Raw genomic sequence first — 13,285 nt, forward strand, 5'->3', positions numbered from 1 at the left:
GAGCGTCAGGGACGGTGTAGTAGGACTCAATCTAAGTCCTGTATTGCCGCTTTGCTTGTTTGATGGTTATAGCTCGATTCTTATAAGTGTCCTGAGTAGTGTCCCACTCCTTGAAAGCGGCAGCTCTAGCCTTCAGCTCATTGCAGTTGTTGCCTTTAATCCATAGCTTCTGGTTGGGATATGTAAGTGTGGTCACTGTGGGGATGACGTCCCGCTACATATTCCAGTCTGTCTTATCAAAACAGTCCTGTAGCGTAGCATCTGTGTCATCTGACCACTTCCTTATTGAGCGAGTCACTGGTACTTCCTGCTTTCATTTTTGCTTGTAAGCAAGAATCCGAAGGAAAGAATTATGGTCAGATTTGCCAAATGGAGGGTGAGTGAGAGCTTTGTATGCGTCTCTGTGTATGGAGTAAAGGTGGTCTAGAGTTTAAGTTTGCCTGCATCAAAGTCCCCTGACCACTAGGAGCACCGCTTCTGGATGATAATTTTTTTATGTGCTTATGGCGTTATACAGCTTGTTGAGTGCGGTCTTAGTGCCAGCATCGGTTTGTGGTGGTATATAGAGGGCAATGAAAAATATAGATGGAAACTCTCTTGGTAGACGGTGTGGTATACAGCTTATCATGAGGTACTTTAACTCAGGCGAGTAATACCTCGTTATTGACAAAATTATTAAGTGCTTAGTAAATTTGACCCCTATCTCAAAGATTTGTAGCTGTGGGCTTGAAGTAGTGTTTTTCTATCCCGTTCTGGATGTTTCTAATCCAGCAGATGATAGATAGTCATCACGAGAAAGGCTGAGAAGAGCTGATTGAGGGATGTATGAATGGGGAGAGGGGAGGAGGAGAGGAGGGGAGGAGGGATTCTTAATCTCATTATCCCTTTCCTAATCATCAAGGAGTAATGTGTGTTCATACCTCTCTATGCCTCACACCTGCTATAAACTACCCTAGCAGAAACACATACAGACAGACACACATTATATACACACACCTATTTATTTATTCTACACAGACAGACAGCCATATAGAAAAATGTCTTCAGATATGGATGGGACCATGCTCCTGGGGGTGGAAGGCATTAAGAAAACCATCCTGTATGGAGGGACAGCTGAGATGCCCCGGTTCATTACTGGGACCAAGGTAGGCCTCACTCTCCATCTCAACGTATTCCTCTGCTTCAACCTCTCAATCTCTATCCAAATTCATTGATTTCAATCTCTCTACTTAATTTATAATCCTCAGTCTTTCTCTCGTTCTATTTCTCTTGATCTGAATCTATCTGTTTAAACATAACTCCATCTATTGACTTTTCTAACCTCCATCTATCTCAAATAGTGGAGGTTTTATCTAGGCCATAGACAGTTACTCATCCAGTGCTTTGTCTCCAGTTCCAGACAAATCTGATTACTGTAAAGAAGATGGTTGCAATAGATTCTAGAACATTGTGTAGATTCAGAAAATAAAATGTTTGTCTCACTCACATTAGGCAAATAAAATGGTCTTACTTATGGAGTCATATGACACTATTCATTCCATTAGTAATGACATGGTACAATATCTTATAATGTCGCATCCTGCCTGTCAACAGGGACCACATACCCACACCGGTATGATCAGTGTGTAAAGGGGTGGCATTTGGTGGAACTGGAGAATCTGGAGGAAAATGACTCTAAATCCAAATGTCTTCTTCCTTTCTCTCCTACACCTCTTCCATACTGTACATCCTCCCCCATTATCCATTTCCCCTTTCACCCCCTCCACTTCATCCCCTCTCCTCCAACCTCTCTTCTTCACCCCCCCCCCCCCCCCCCCCCCCCCACACACACACAGGTGACCTTCCATTTCCGTACCCAGCTGTGTGATGATGATCGTACGGTGATAGACGACAGTAAGGTGACGGGCGTGCCAATGGAGGTGGTGATCGGGAACATGTTCAAGCTGGAGATCTGGGAGACCCTGCTCACCTCCATGAGGATCGGAGAGGTGGCCGAGTTCTGGTGCGATGTCACCGTGAGTAAGACTCATTCTCCCACAATGCAGTGCCACAGTAGCATACTTCCTATTCAAACATTAGAGTCTAGATTCTAAATACAACTCCAACACCTCTCCAGAAGTCAACTCTCAATTAAAAAAGGTTTGTCTTAAGTAAACTTTAAGGAAAATCGAACAATTCCTAATTATTTTAACTAGGGAGACATTTAACAAAAGCTGAAAGGTATCAATCACATCAGATTAAAGTCTCTCATGATAGACGGCCTGCATCTTACAAGGAACTAAAAGAGACCCCACCCATTATTACAGTATTATCAAAAACACAAAAGCTCCTTCTATTCAGAGCATACTGAGTAAACACTTCAATATCTCAATAACTCTCTCAGTAGCATGAGACACAATACAAACACACTGGAATATCATACACCTAATATCATACACCTAATACAGGTGCTTTGTTGTTCTGTGTGTGCATTGCCAGTGTTGTGTGTCATAATGATGATAGTTAGAAACAACTTAACCTCAACCCACGATTGAAAGGATGCAGATGTTTCTGTCAGTTCCCCTTTTTGGTATATGTCCCTTCTCAGACATCTCTAGTAAGCTTTGAAAAGCACACATTTTCTGAAAATATAGGCCCTACTTTCAGTTGTCTGTGTTATCTGTGTTCTTCAACGTATTGTGTCTGCAATTGTAGGCTTTCCAGGGGTTTGGTTATATATTTATATTTGGTAACACCTTATGTGGATAGTCTACAGAATATCAGTAACATTTCAAGTAAATATATACTAACCCTAACCCTAGCTCTAACCCTAACCTTAGCCCTTATCTTAACCCTTACTTACCCTAACCGTAGCCCTTATCTTAACCCTTACTTACCCTAACCCTTACTTACCCTAACCCTAACCTTAGCCCTTATCTTAACCCTAACCCTTATCTTAACCCTAAACTTAACCTAACCCTAGCTCTAACCCTAACCTTAGCCCTTATCTTAACCCTTACTTACCCTAACCCTAAACTGAACCCTTACTTACCCTAACCCTAGCTCTAACCCTAACCTTAGCCCTTATCTTAACCCTAAACTGAACCCTTACTTACCCTAACCCTAGCTCTAACCCTAACCTTAGCCCTTATCTTAACTCTAAACTCAACCCTTACTTACCCTAACCCTAGCTCTAACCCTAACCTTAACCCTTACTTACCCTAACCCTAGCTCTAACCCTAAACTGAACCCTTACTTACCCTAACCCTAGCTCTAACCCTTATCTTAACCCTCAACTTAACCCTTACTTACCCTAACCCTAACCTTAACCCTTACTTACCCTAACCCAAGCTCTACCCCTAACCTTAACCCTAAACTTAACCCTTACTTACCCTAACCCTAGCTCTAACCCTAACCTTAACCCTAACTGTAATCTTAGGAAGCAGTTGCTTATCAACAGGTAGTTTGTTGATAGTATGACCATTTCTAGAGCTTCTACAGATGGGAAATACAGACTATCCAAATAAAGTGTGACCTTACACTGAGTGTACAAAACATGAAGAATACCCTTCTGACCCTACAAGGTTATCTAAGGCGTCCCACAGGGATGCTAGCCCATGTTCACTCCAATGCTTCACACAGTTGTGTCAAGTAGGCTGGATGTCCTTTGGGTGGTGTACCATTCTTGATACACACAGGAAACTGTTGAGCGTGAAAAACCAAGCAGCGTTGCAGGGCGCCTGGCACCTACTAAGATACCCCGTTCAAAAGCACTTACATATTTGTATTGTCCATTCACCCTCTGAATGGCACACATACACAAACCATGTCTCAATCGTCTCAAGGCTTAAAAAGCCTTCTTTAACCTGTCTCCTCCCTTTCATCTACACTGATTGAAGTGGATTTAACAAGTGACATCAACAAGGGATCATATCTTTCACCTGGATTCATCTAGTCAGTCTATGTCATGGAAGGAGCAGGTGTTCATAATGTTTTGTTCACTCAATGTGTATTTGTTCAACATAAAACACCTGTTATTGAGGGTAACCTAAAGTTGCTATCTACAACACCTGTTAGTGAGGGTAACCTAAAGTTGCTATCTACAACACCTGTTAGTGAGGGTAACCTAAGGTTGCTATCTACAACATCAGCTAGTGAGGGTAACCTAAGGTTGCTATCTCCAACACCAGCTAGTGAGGGTAACCTAAGGTTGCTATCTCCATCACCAACCATTGAGAGTAACCTAAGGTTGAAATCTACAACACCAGCTAGTGAGGGTGTTGTGTGTGTGTTCTATTTTCATCTTTGGGGGACGTCTTTTCCCCTCAGTTATTTGTGTCTGCTAGAGTCTGGCTGTGTTTGTATAACATATATTGTGTGCTTAATTCCGTGTGTGTGTGTGTGCGCGCATTTGAGTGCGTACGTGCATTTGTATGTGTATGTTGGTGGAGGAGACAAACAGGTGGAGAGCTTAGAGAATGTAATTAATCCCCAGCAGCTTCACCTTTCCCTAATCGCCTGTGATTACTGCTGACCATAAAGAAAACCTGGGACGGGCTTTAAACCAGCTGGGGTACAGCCATTCATTCATTATCTAGTAACTAAAACCTGGGTGCAGTAGGCTACATTTATACAGTAGGCTACATTCTGTCTATACAGTAGGCTACATTGAGTGACCCTACTAGCAAAGATTTTTTACAAGTAAACCAAGATAACCACAACCTGTCATTTCAAATGTGAACAAATGAGTCATAGTGGGCAGAACAAGGAAGGAGGTGGGCAGAACGCCTACTCTGTGAAGTGGGCATGTGCAATAACTCAATTTGCACTCCTTCTAAAAAATATATTTTTTTTTTACTTTGGCAAAGGGTAAAGTCTACAAAACTTAGTCCACTCTGTTCGTAACGTATTTTAGTTTTGGGAACAGAATACTGTATTAAGATCAAATGTTTAATCGATGAGAAAATTTGCAGAATGACGGCTAAAATCCATCTAGTTCCATCTTCTCCCACTGCGGCCACTGGGCTTAGTGAGTGGAAACGCCAAGCGGATGCTTCACATTAATACATCCGGTGAAATATCTGTCTCTAGTGTGGAAGGTAAAATGAATTGTTTACTCATCCCAGCCAGTGGAGGGCAATATTGTTACATTGGATACATAGTTCAGTTGAGGAGAATAGACCGGGTTTCAAAAATATTTGTGCATTCACAAGTACAATATTTATCCAGGGTCCTTTCTGGTTTGATTGACAGACTAAGTATGAAAGACAAAGAGCAATGTCATACTCCACCCCTTCTAATCCGATCAATTCCGTGAAAAAAGGGAAACGCCTATATCAGGAAAAGACTAATTCAATGACATGTCTTATATCATATAGCTCTGGTTAACTTTTCTTGCCCTGTCTCTCTGTGTCTGTCTCTCTTTCTTTCCCCAGCACACTGGTCTCTACCCCCTGGTGGCCAAGAGCTTGCGGCGCATCGCGGAGGGCAAGGACCCTGTGGACTGGCACATCCATTCGTGTGGCATGGCCAACATGTTTGCCTACCACACCCTGGGCTATGATGACCTGGACCAGCTACAGAAGGAGCCTCAGCCTCTCTACTTTGTACTGGAACTGGTCAAGGTTAGAGGGAATGGAGACATACACAGAGACACATACACACACACAGATATTGCACACACACACACACACAAATACAGACATATTGCGCACACAAGACACACACTGATCTTGCTCATATTCTCTGTGTGTATGTGTGTGTGTGCGTGTCTGTGTTTTTGATTTATTATGCATGTGGGTACCAAAAGTCCTCACAAGGAAAACAAAACAATTAACTTTCGGACAAGTGGGGACATTTCACCGGTCTCCAAAAGGAAAAAGCTGTTTTAGGTTTAGGGGTTAGGTTCAAAACAACAACAAAAACATTGGTCACATACACGTGATTAGCAGATGTTATTGCGGGTGTAGCGAAATGCTTGTGCTTCTAGCTCTGACAGTGCAGTAATATCTAACAAATTGCACAACATATACCCAATACACACAAATCTAAGTAGGAATGAATTAAGACTATATACATATGGACGAGTGATGTCAGAGCAGAACTAAGATACAGTAGAATAGTATAGAAAACAGTATATACCTATGAGATGAGTAATGCAAGATATGTAAACATTATTAAGTGAATGACATATCGTAGAATAGTATAGAAAACAGTATATACCTATGAGTAATGCCAGATATGTAAACATTAAGTGACTAAGATACCGTAGAATAGTATAGAATACTGTATATACAGTGTCTTGCGAAAGTATTCGGCCCCCTTGAACTTTGCGACCTTTTGCCACATTTCAGGCTTCAAAAATAAAGATATAAAACTGTATTTTTTTGTGAAGAATCAACAACAAGTGGGACACAATCATGAAGTGGAACGACATTTATTGGATATTTCAAACTTTTTTAACAAATCAAAAACTGGAAAATTGGGTGTGCAAAATTATTCAGCCCCTTTACTTTCAGTGCAAACTCTCTCCAGAAGTTCAGTGAGGATCTCTGAATGATCCAATGTTGACCTAAATGACTAATGATGATAAATACAATCCACCTGTGTGTAATCAAGTCTCCGTATAAATGCACCTGCACTGTGATAGTCTCAGAGGTCCGTTAAAAGCGCAGAGAGCATCATGAAGAACAAGGAACACACCAGGCAGGTCCGAGATACTGTTGTGAAGAAGTTTAAAGCCGGATTTGGATACAAAAAGATTTCCCAAGCTTTAAACATCCCAAGGAGCACTGTGCAAGCGATAATATTGAAATGGAAGGAGTATCAGACCACTGCAAATCTACCAAGACCTGGCCGTCCCTCTAAACTTTCAGCTCATACAAGGAGAAGACTGATCAGAGATGCAGCCAAGAGGCCCATGATCACTCTGGATGAACTGCAGAGATCTACAGCTGAGGTGGGAGACTCTGTCCATAGGACAACAATCAGTCGTATACTGCACAAATCTGGCCTTTATGGAAGAGTGGCAAGAAGAAAGCCATTTCTTAAAGATATCCATAAAAAGTGTTGTTTAAAGTTTGCCACAAGCCACCTGGGAGACACACCAAACATGTGGAAGAAGGTGCTCTGGTCAGATGAAACCAAAATTGAACTTTTTGGCAACAATGCAAAACATTATGTTTGGTGTAAAAGCAACACAGCTCATCACCCTGAACACACCATCCCCACTGTCAAACATGGTGGTGGCAGCATCATGGTTTGGGCCTGCTTTTCTTCAGCAGGGACAGGGAAGATGGTTAAAATTGATGGGAAGATATATGGAGCCAAATACAGGACCATTCTGGAAGAAAACCTGATGGAGTCTGCAAAAGACCTGAGACTGGGACGGAGATTTGTCTTCCAACAAGACAATGATCCAAAACATAAAGCAAAATCTACAATGGAATGGTTCAAAAATAAACATATCCAGGTGTTAGAATGGCCAAGTCAAAGTCCAGACCTGAATCCAATCGAGAATCTGTGGAAAGAACTGAAAACTGCTGTTCACAAATGCTCTCCATCCAACCTCACTGAGCTCGAGCTGTTTTGCAAGGAGGAATGGGAAAAAATGTCAGTCTCTCGATGTGCAAAACTGATAGAGACATACCCCAAGCGACTTACAGCTGTAATCGCAGCAAAAGGTGGCGCTACAAAGTATTAACTTAAGGGGGCTGAATAATTTTGCACGCCCAATTTTTCAGTTTTTGATTTGTTAAAAAAGTTTGAAATATCCAATAAATGTCGTTCCACTTCATGATTGTGTCCCACTTGTTGTTGATTCTTCACAAAAAAATACAGTTTTATATCTTTATGTTTGAAGTCTGAAATGTGGCAAAAGGCTGCAAAGTTCAAGGGGGCCGAATACTTTCGCAAGGCACTGTAGATATGAGATGAATAATGCCAGACATGTAAACATTATTAAAGTGACTAGTGTTCCATTCCTTAAAGTGGCCAGTAGAGGCTGCTGCCTATGCCTATAGGCAGCAGCCTCTAATGTGCTAGTGATGGCTGTTTAACAGTCTGATGGCCTTGAGATAGAAGCTATTTTTCAGTCTCTTGGTCCCAGCTTTGATGCATCTGTACTGGCCTCGCCTTCTGGATGATAGTTGGGTGAACAGGCAGTGGCTCGGGTGGATGATGTTCTTGATAATCTTTTTGGCCTTCCTGTGACATCAGGTGCTGTAGGTGTCCTAGAGGACAGGTAGTTTGCCCCCGGTAATGCGTTGGGCAGACCCTCTGGAGAGCCTTGCGGTTGCGGGCGGTGCAGTTGCCGTACCAGGTGGCGATACAGCCCGACAGGATGCTTTCAATTGTGCATCTGTAAAAGTTTGTGAGGGTTTTAGGTGACAAGCCAATCTTCTTTAGCCTCCTGAGGTTGAAAAGGTTCTGTTGCACCTTCTTCACCACACTGTCTGTGTGGGTGGTCCATTTCAGTTTGTCAGTGATATGTACGCCAAGGAACTTGAAGTATTCCACCTTCTCCACGGTCCCATCGATGTAGATAGGGGGGTGAACCCTCTGCTGTTTCCTGAAGTCCACAATCATCTCCTTAGTTTTGTTGATGTTGAGTGAGAGGTTGTTTTCCAGGCACCACACTCCTAGATTCCTCACCTCCTCCCTATAGTATGTCTCGTCATCGTTGGTAATCAAGCCTACTACTGTTGTGTCATCTGCAAACTTGATGATTGTGTTGGAGGTGTGCTTGGCCATGTAGTCATGGGTGAACAGGGAGTACAGGAGGGGGCTGAGCACGCACCCTTGTGGGGCCCCAGAGTTGAGGATCAGCGGAGTGGAGGTGATGTTTCCTACCTTCACCACCTGGGGGCAGCCAGTCAGGAAGTCCAGGACCCGGTTGCACAGGGGGAGGTTCAGACCCAGGGCCTCGAGATTAATGATGAGCTTGGAGGGTACTATGGTGTTGAATGCTGAGCTATAGTCAATAAACAGCATTCTGACATAGGTATTCCTCTAGTTCAGATGGGATAGGGCAGTGTGCAGAGTTATTGCAATTGCATGGTCTGTGGATCAATTGGGGCGGTAAGCAAATTGAATTGAAGAGTCTAGGGTGGCAGGTAAGGTAGAGGTAATATGATCCGATAGTCATTAAGTTCAGTTACCTTTGCCTTCTTGGGTACGGGAACAATGGTAGACATCTTTAAGCACGTGGGGACGGCAGCCTGCCTATAGGGAGCGATTGAATATGCCCGTAAACACACCAGTCAGCTGGTCTGCGCATGCTCTAAGGATGCAGCTAGGGATGCCATCTGGGCCGGCAGCCTTGCGGGGGTGAACACATTTAAATGTTTTACTCACGTCGGCCACGGTGAAGTGGCCCACAGCCCACAGTCCTTGGTAGCGGGCCACGTCGGTGGCACTGTGTTATCATCACATTGTGGGAAGAATGTGTTTAGCCTATCCGGTAACAAGACGTCGGTCTCTGCGACGTGGCTGGTTTTCCTTTTGTAGTCCGTGATTGTCTGTAGTCCTTGTCACATACGTCTCGTTGAATTGCGACTCCATTTTATCTCTATACTGACGTATAGCTTGTTTGATTGCCTTGCGGAGTGAATAACTACACTGTTCATATTCTGTCATATTACCAGTCGCCTGCCATGTTTAAATGTAGTGGTTCGCGCTTTCAGTTTCGCGCGAATGCTACCATCTAGCCACGGTTTCTGGTTAGGGTAGGTTTTAATAGTCACAGTAGGTAGCACATCTCCTATACACTTCCTTATAAACTCAGTCACCGTATTTGTGTATGCGTCTAGATTATGGGTTAGGGAAAATATTTTGATTAGGAATCAATTGTTTGGTCCCCACAAGGATAGTAACACAAATGTGTGTGTGTGTATATGTGTGTGTCCGTGCCTGTCTGCCTTTGTGTTTGTGTATCCCAGGTGCAGCAGCCCAGTGAGTATGACAGGGAGTCGTGGGCTCTGAATGATGAGGAGAGACTGAAGGCTGTGCCCTTGCTCCACGGCCAGGGGAACAAGCTCTACAAACTGGGGCGCTACCAGGACGCCACCAACAAATACAAAGAGGCCATAGTCTGCATCAAGAACATACAGCACAAGGTACTGTAACAACGGATCAGGAATAGCGGTGTGGAATAATGACTTTGGCTTTAGTTTTCAGAGTTCTTGAAATGTGTTTTGTGACAGAGTATAACCATATTTTAATCATGACTTCCATATACAAAGTACACCCTCAATGCTTTGTGTGTTTGAGAATTGTATGTGTGTGTGTTTGTATGTGTATGTCAGTGTGTGTGCGGGTGCGTGCGTGCATATATGAATGTATTCATCCATGGTGTGTAACAGTGTGTATCCCCCTCCCCCAGGAGAAAGCATGGGAAGCCCCCTGGCTGAAGCTAGAGAAGATGGGGAACATGCTGACTCTCAACTACTGCCAGTGTCTGCTCCGTATGGAGGAGTACTATGAGGTCATAGAGCATACCAGTGACATCATCAATCAGCACCCAGGTACCTCAGGCACACACAATATATTATGAAACCTTACAGGAAAAGCACTTCAGACAACAACAAATAGTCAATGGGCGAAGTGTGAAGAAATGTAAATTAGGTCTAGCCCAAAGCGAAAATATTTTTTTAAACATTATCTCTGTATCTGCCTGTGTGTGCTTCTCTATCTGTTTGTATATGCGTGTGTTCATCCTAGGTGAAATGAAGGCGTTCTACGTGCGAGGGAAGGCCCACATTGAGGTGTGGAACGAAGCTGAGGCGCGGGCTGACTTTGAGAGGGTTCTAGATCTGGACCCTGGCATGAAGAAGGCTGTTAAGAGGGACCTGGGTGTCCTCAATATGAGGATGGAGGAGAAGAATGAGGAGGATAAAGTCAAGTACAAGGGCATGTTCTGACATGGCCCAGGAGATATGCAGATATGGAGGGGGAGGGTCAAAGTTAAAGTGGACAGCACAGATGGTGCTTGTGGAGGAAGAGAGGAGAGATGGGCAAAGCAAGAGAGAGAGAGAGAGAGAGAGAGAGAGAGAAAATGTATCCTAGATCATTGTTACTTATTTATCTATGTTTTTCCTGGAACATTGTTTGGTGGTCAATCCATTTGGGTAGAACATGTATCCATTATGTCTGACTTGAATGGTTGAAGCCCAACAAGTACTGCATCTAGTCATAAAATGCAAATAAATCTTGGTGTAGATTATGTACTCATCAGATATTGAACGAATATGTTATTTAGTTCTTTCCTTTAATCCATGGCACATTACATGACCAAAAGTATGTGGACAACTGCTCCTTGAACATCTCATTCCAAAATCATAGGCATTAATATGGAGTTGGTCCCCCCCCTTTGCTGCTATAACAGCTTCCACTCTTCTGGGAAGGCTTTGCACTAGATGCTGGAACATTGCTGCGGGGACTTGCTTCCATTCCGCCACAAGAGTATTAGTGAGGTTGGGCACTGATGTCGGGGATTAGGCCTGGCTCACAGTCGGCATTCCTATTCATCCCAAAGGTGTTCGATGGGGCTGAGGGCAGGCCAGTCAAGTTATTTAACACCGATCTTGACAAACCATTTCTGTATGGACCTCACTTTGTGCATGGGGGGCATTGTCATTCTGAATACTGAAACAGGAAAGGGCCTTGCCCAAACTGTTGCCACAAAGTTGGAAGCACAGAACCATCTAGAATGTCATTGTATGCTGTAGCGTTAAGATTTCCCTTCACTGGAACTAAGGGGCCTAGACCGAACCATGAAAAACAGCTCCAGACCATTATTCTTCTTCCACCAGACTTTACATTTGGGCAGATAGTGTTCTGCTGGCATCCGCCAAACCCAGATTCGTCCGTCGGACTGCCAGATGGTGAAGCGTGATTCATCACTCCAGAGAAAGCGTTTCCACTGCTCCAGAGTCCAATGGCAGCGAGCATTACACCACTCCAGCCGACGCTTGGCATTGCACATGATGATCTTAGGCTTGTGTGCGACTGCCTGGCCATGTAAACCCATTTCATGAAGCTCCCAAAGAACAGTTATTGTGCTGACATTGCTTCTAGAGGCAGTTTGGAACTTGGTAGTGAGTGTTGCAACTGAGGACAGACAATTTGTACGCGCTATGCTCTTCAGCACTTGGTGGTCCCATTCTGTGAGCTTGTGAGGCCTACCACTTAGCGACTGAGCTGTTGTTTCTCTTAGACGTTTCCACTTCACAATAACAGCATTTATAGTTGACCGGGGAAGCTCTAGCAGGGCAGAAACTTGACAAACTGACTTGTTGGAAAGGTGGCATCCTATGACGCTGCCACGTTGAAAGTCTGAGCTCTTCGTTAAAGCCATTCTACTGCCAATGTTTGTCTATGGAAAATGCATGGCGGTGTGCTCGATTTTATACACCTGTCAGCAATGGGAGTGGCTGAAATAGCTGAATCCACTAATGGGGGGGTGTCCACATACTTTTGTTCATATAGTGTATCTATATTGTTTTAAAGGGATTTTCACACACTGACAAAAAATGTATCCCGTCAATAAGCTTAGCCAATTCTCTGTATCTTGTTGCCACCATTACATTCCACTAGATGGCATTATTTCTATAGCATACACCTCAGGGCTAAATACTGTACTATAAAAGTTGATATATCAATAACTACTCCAATAACAAAGAGGAAGTTTGAACTGTGGGGAAGGGGGGGGGGGGGGGTCTATGATAATTAATTCACCAGTATGGCACAATCTCCAACAGAGGAAACTCTCAAACAGAGGCTTCTAGCTTTTGTTCCAGCCCAGCACTAACACACCTGATTACACTAATCATGGTCGAGACTAAAGGCTCTGATTAGTTGATTATTGGAAACAGGAAGTGTTAGTGCTGGGCTGGGACAAAAGCCTGACCCCGTGCTCTCCAGGAGCATAATTGGGGAACCCTACTCTAGACTTGTAGACCCTCTAGACCCTGCTCTAAGTTATTGTGTTGACCTGATATGCCTTCTGATGGCCTGCATGGTAACATGAAGGGTCACTTTGCTGTGAAAGGAATGATAGGTAATTGCAGTGTCTGAGTGATAGATAGGGGTCACATACAGGTTAGTGATGGAGACACTCCCACAATAGCATGATAGACAGCACACCCACCCACCCACAGCTGGCTCCAGTAAGTTACGTAATATAATTGGGTAAATGTCTGAGAGCCACATGTATTTGTGTACAGTATCAGGTCGATGCCATACAGCGAGCTCACTTTCATTCAGGGAATCCCCTGTTTGTCATATCCCATTCTCTGTACACTCTTAG

The 13,285-nt window shown here is 43.7% G+C and overlaps 1 protein-coding gene across 1 annotated transcript; it reads left to right on the forward strand.

The window, feature by feature from the left end:
- Positions 1 to 333: 333 nt before the first annotated feature.
- Positions 334 to 11,220, forward strand: aipl1 (aryl hydrocarbon receptor interacting protein-like 1). Its single transcript, XM_020467943.2, has 7 exons — positions 334 to 376; positions 1,018 to 1,145; positions 1,836 to 2,015; positions 5,415 to 5,603; positions 9,918 to 10,094; positions 10,361 to 10,502; positions 10,699 to 11,220. The coding sequence occupies exons 1-7, from the start codon at positions 370 to 372 to the stop codon at positions 10,896 to 10,898; spliced, it is 1,023 nt and encodes a 340-aa protein (XP_020323532.2). The 5' UTR covers positions 334 to 369; the 3' UTR covers positions 10,899 to 11,220.
- The last annotated feature ends 2,065 nt before the right edge of the window (positions 11,221 to 13,285 follow it).

This window comes from Oncorhynchus kisutch, linkage group LG18 (assembly GCF_002021735.2).
Source record: "Oncorhynchus kisutch isolate 150728-3 linkage group LG18, Okis_V2, whole genome shotgun sequence".
NCBI classification, from domain to species: domain Eukaryota; kingdom Metazoa; phylum Chordata; class Actinopteri; order Salmoniformes; family Salmonidae; genus Oncorhynchus; species Oncorhynchus kisutch.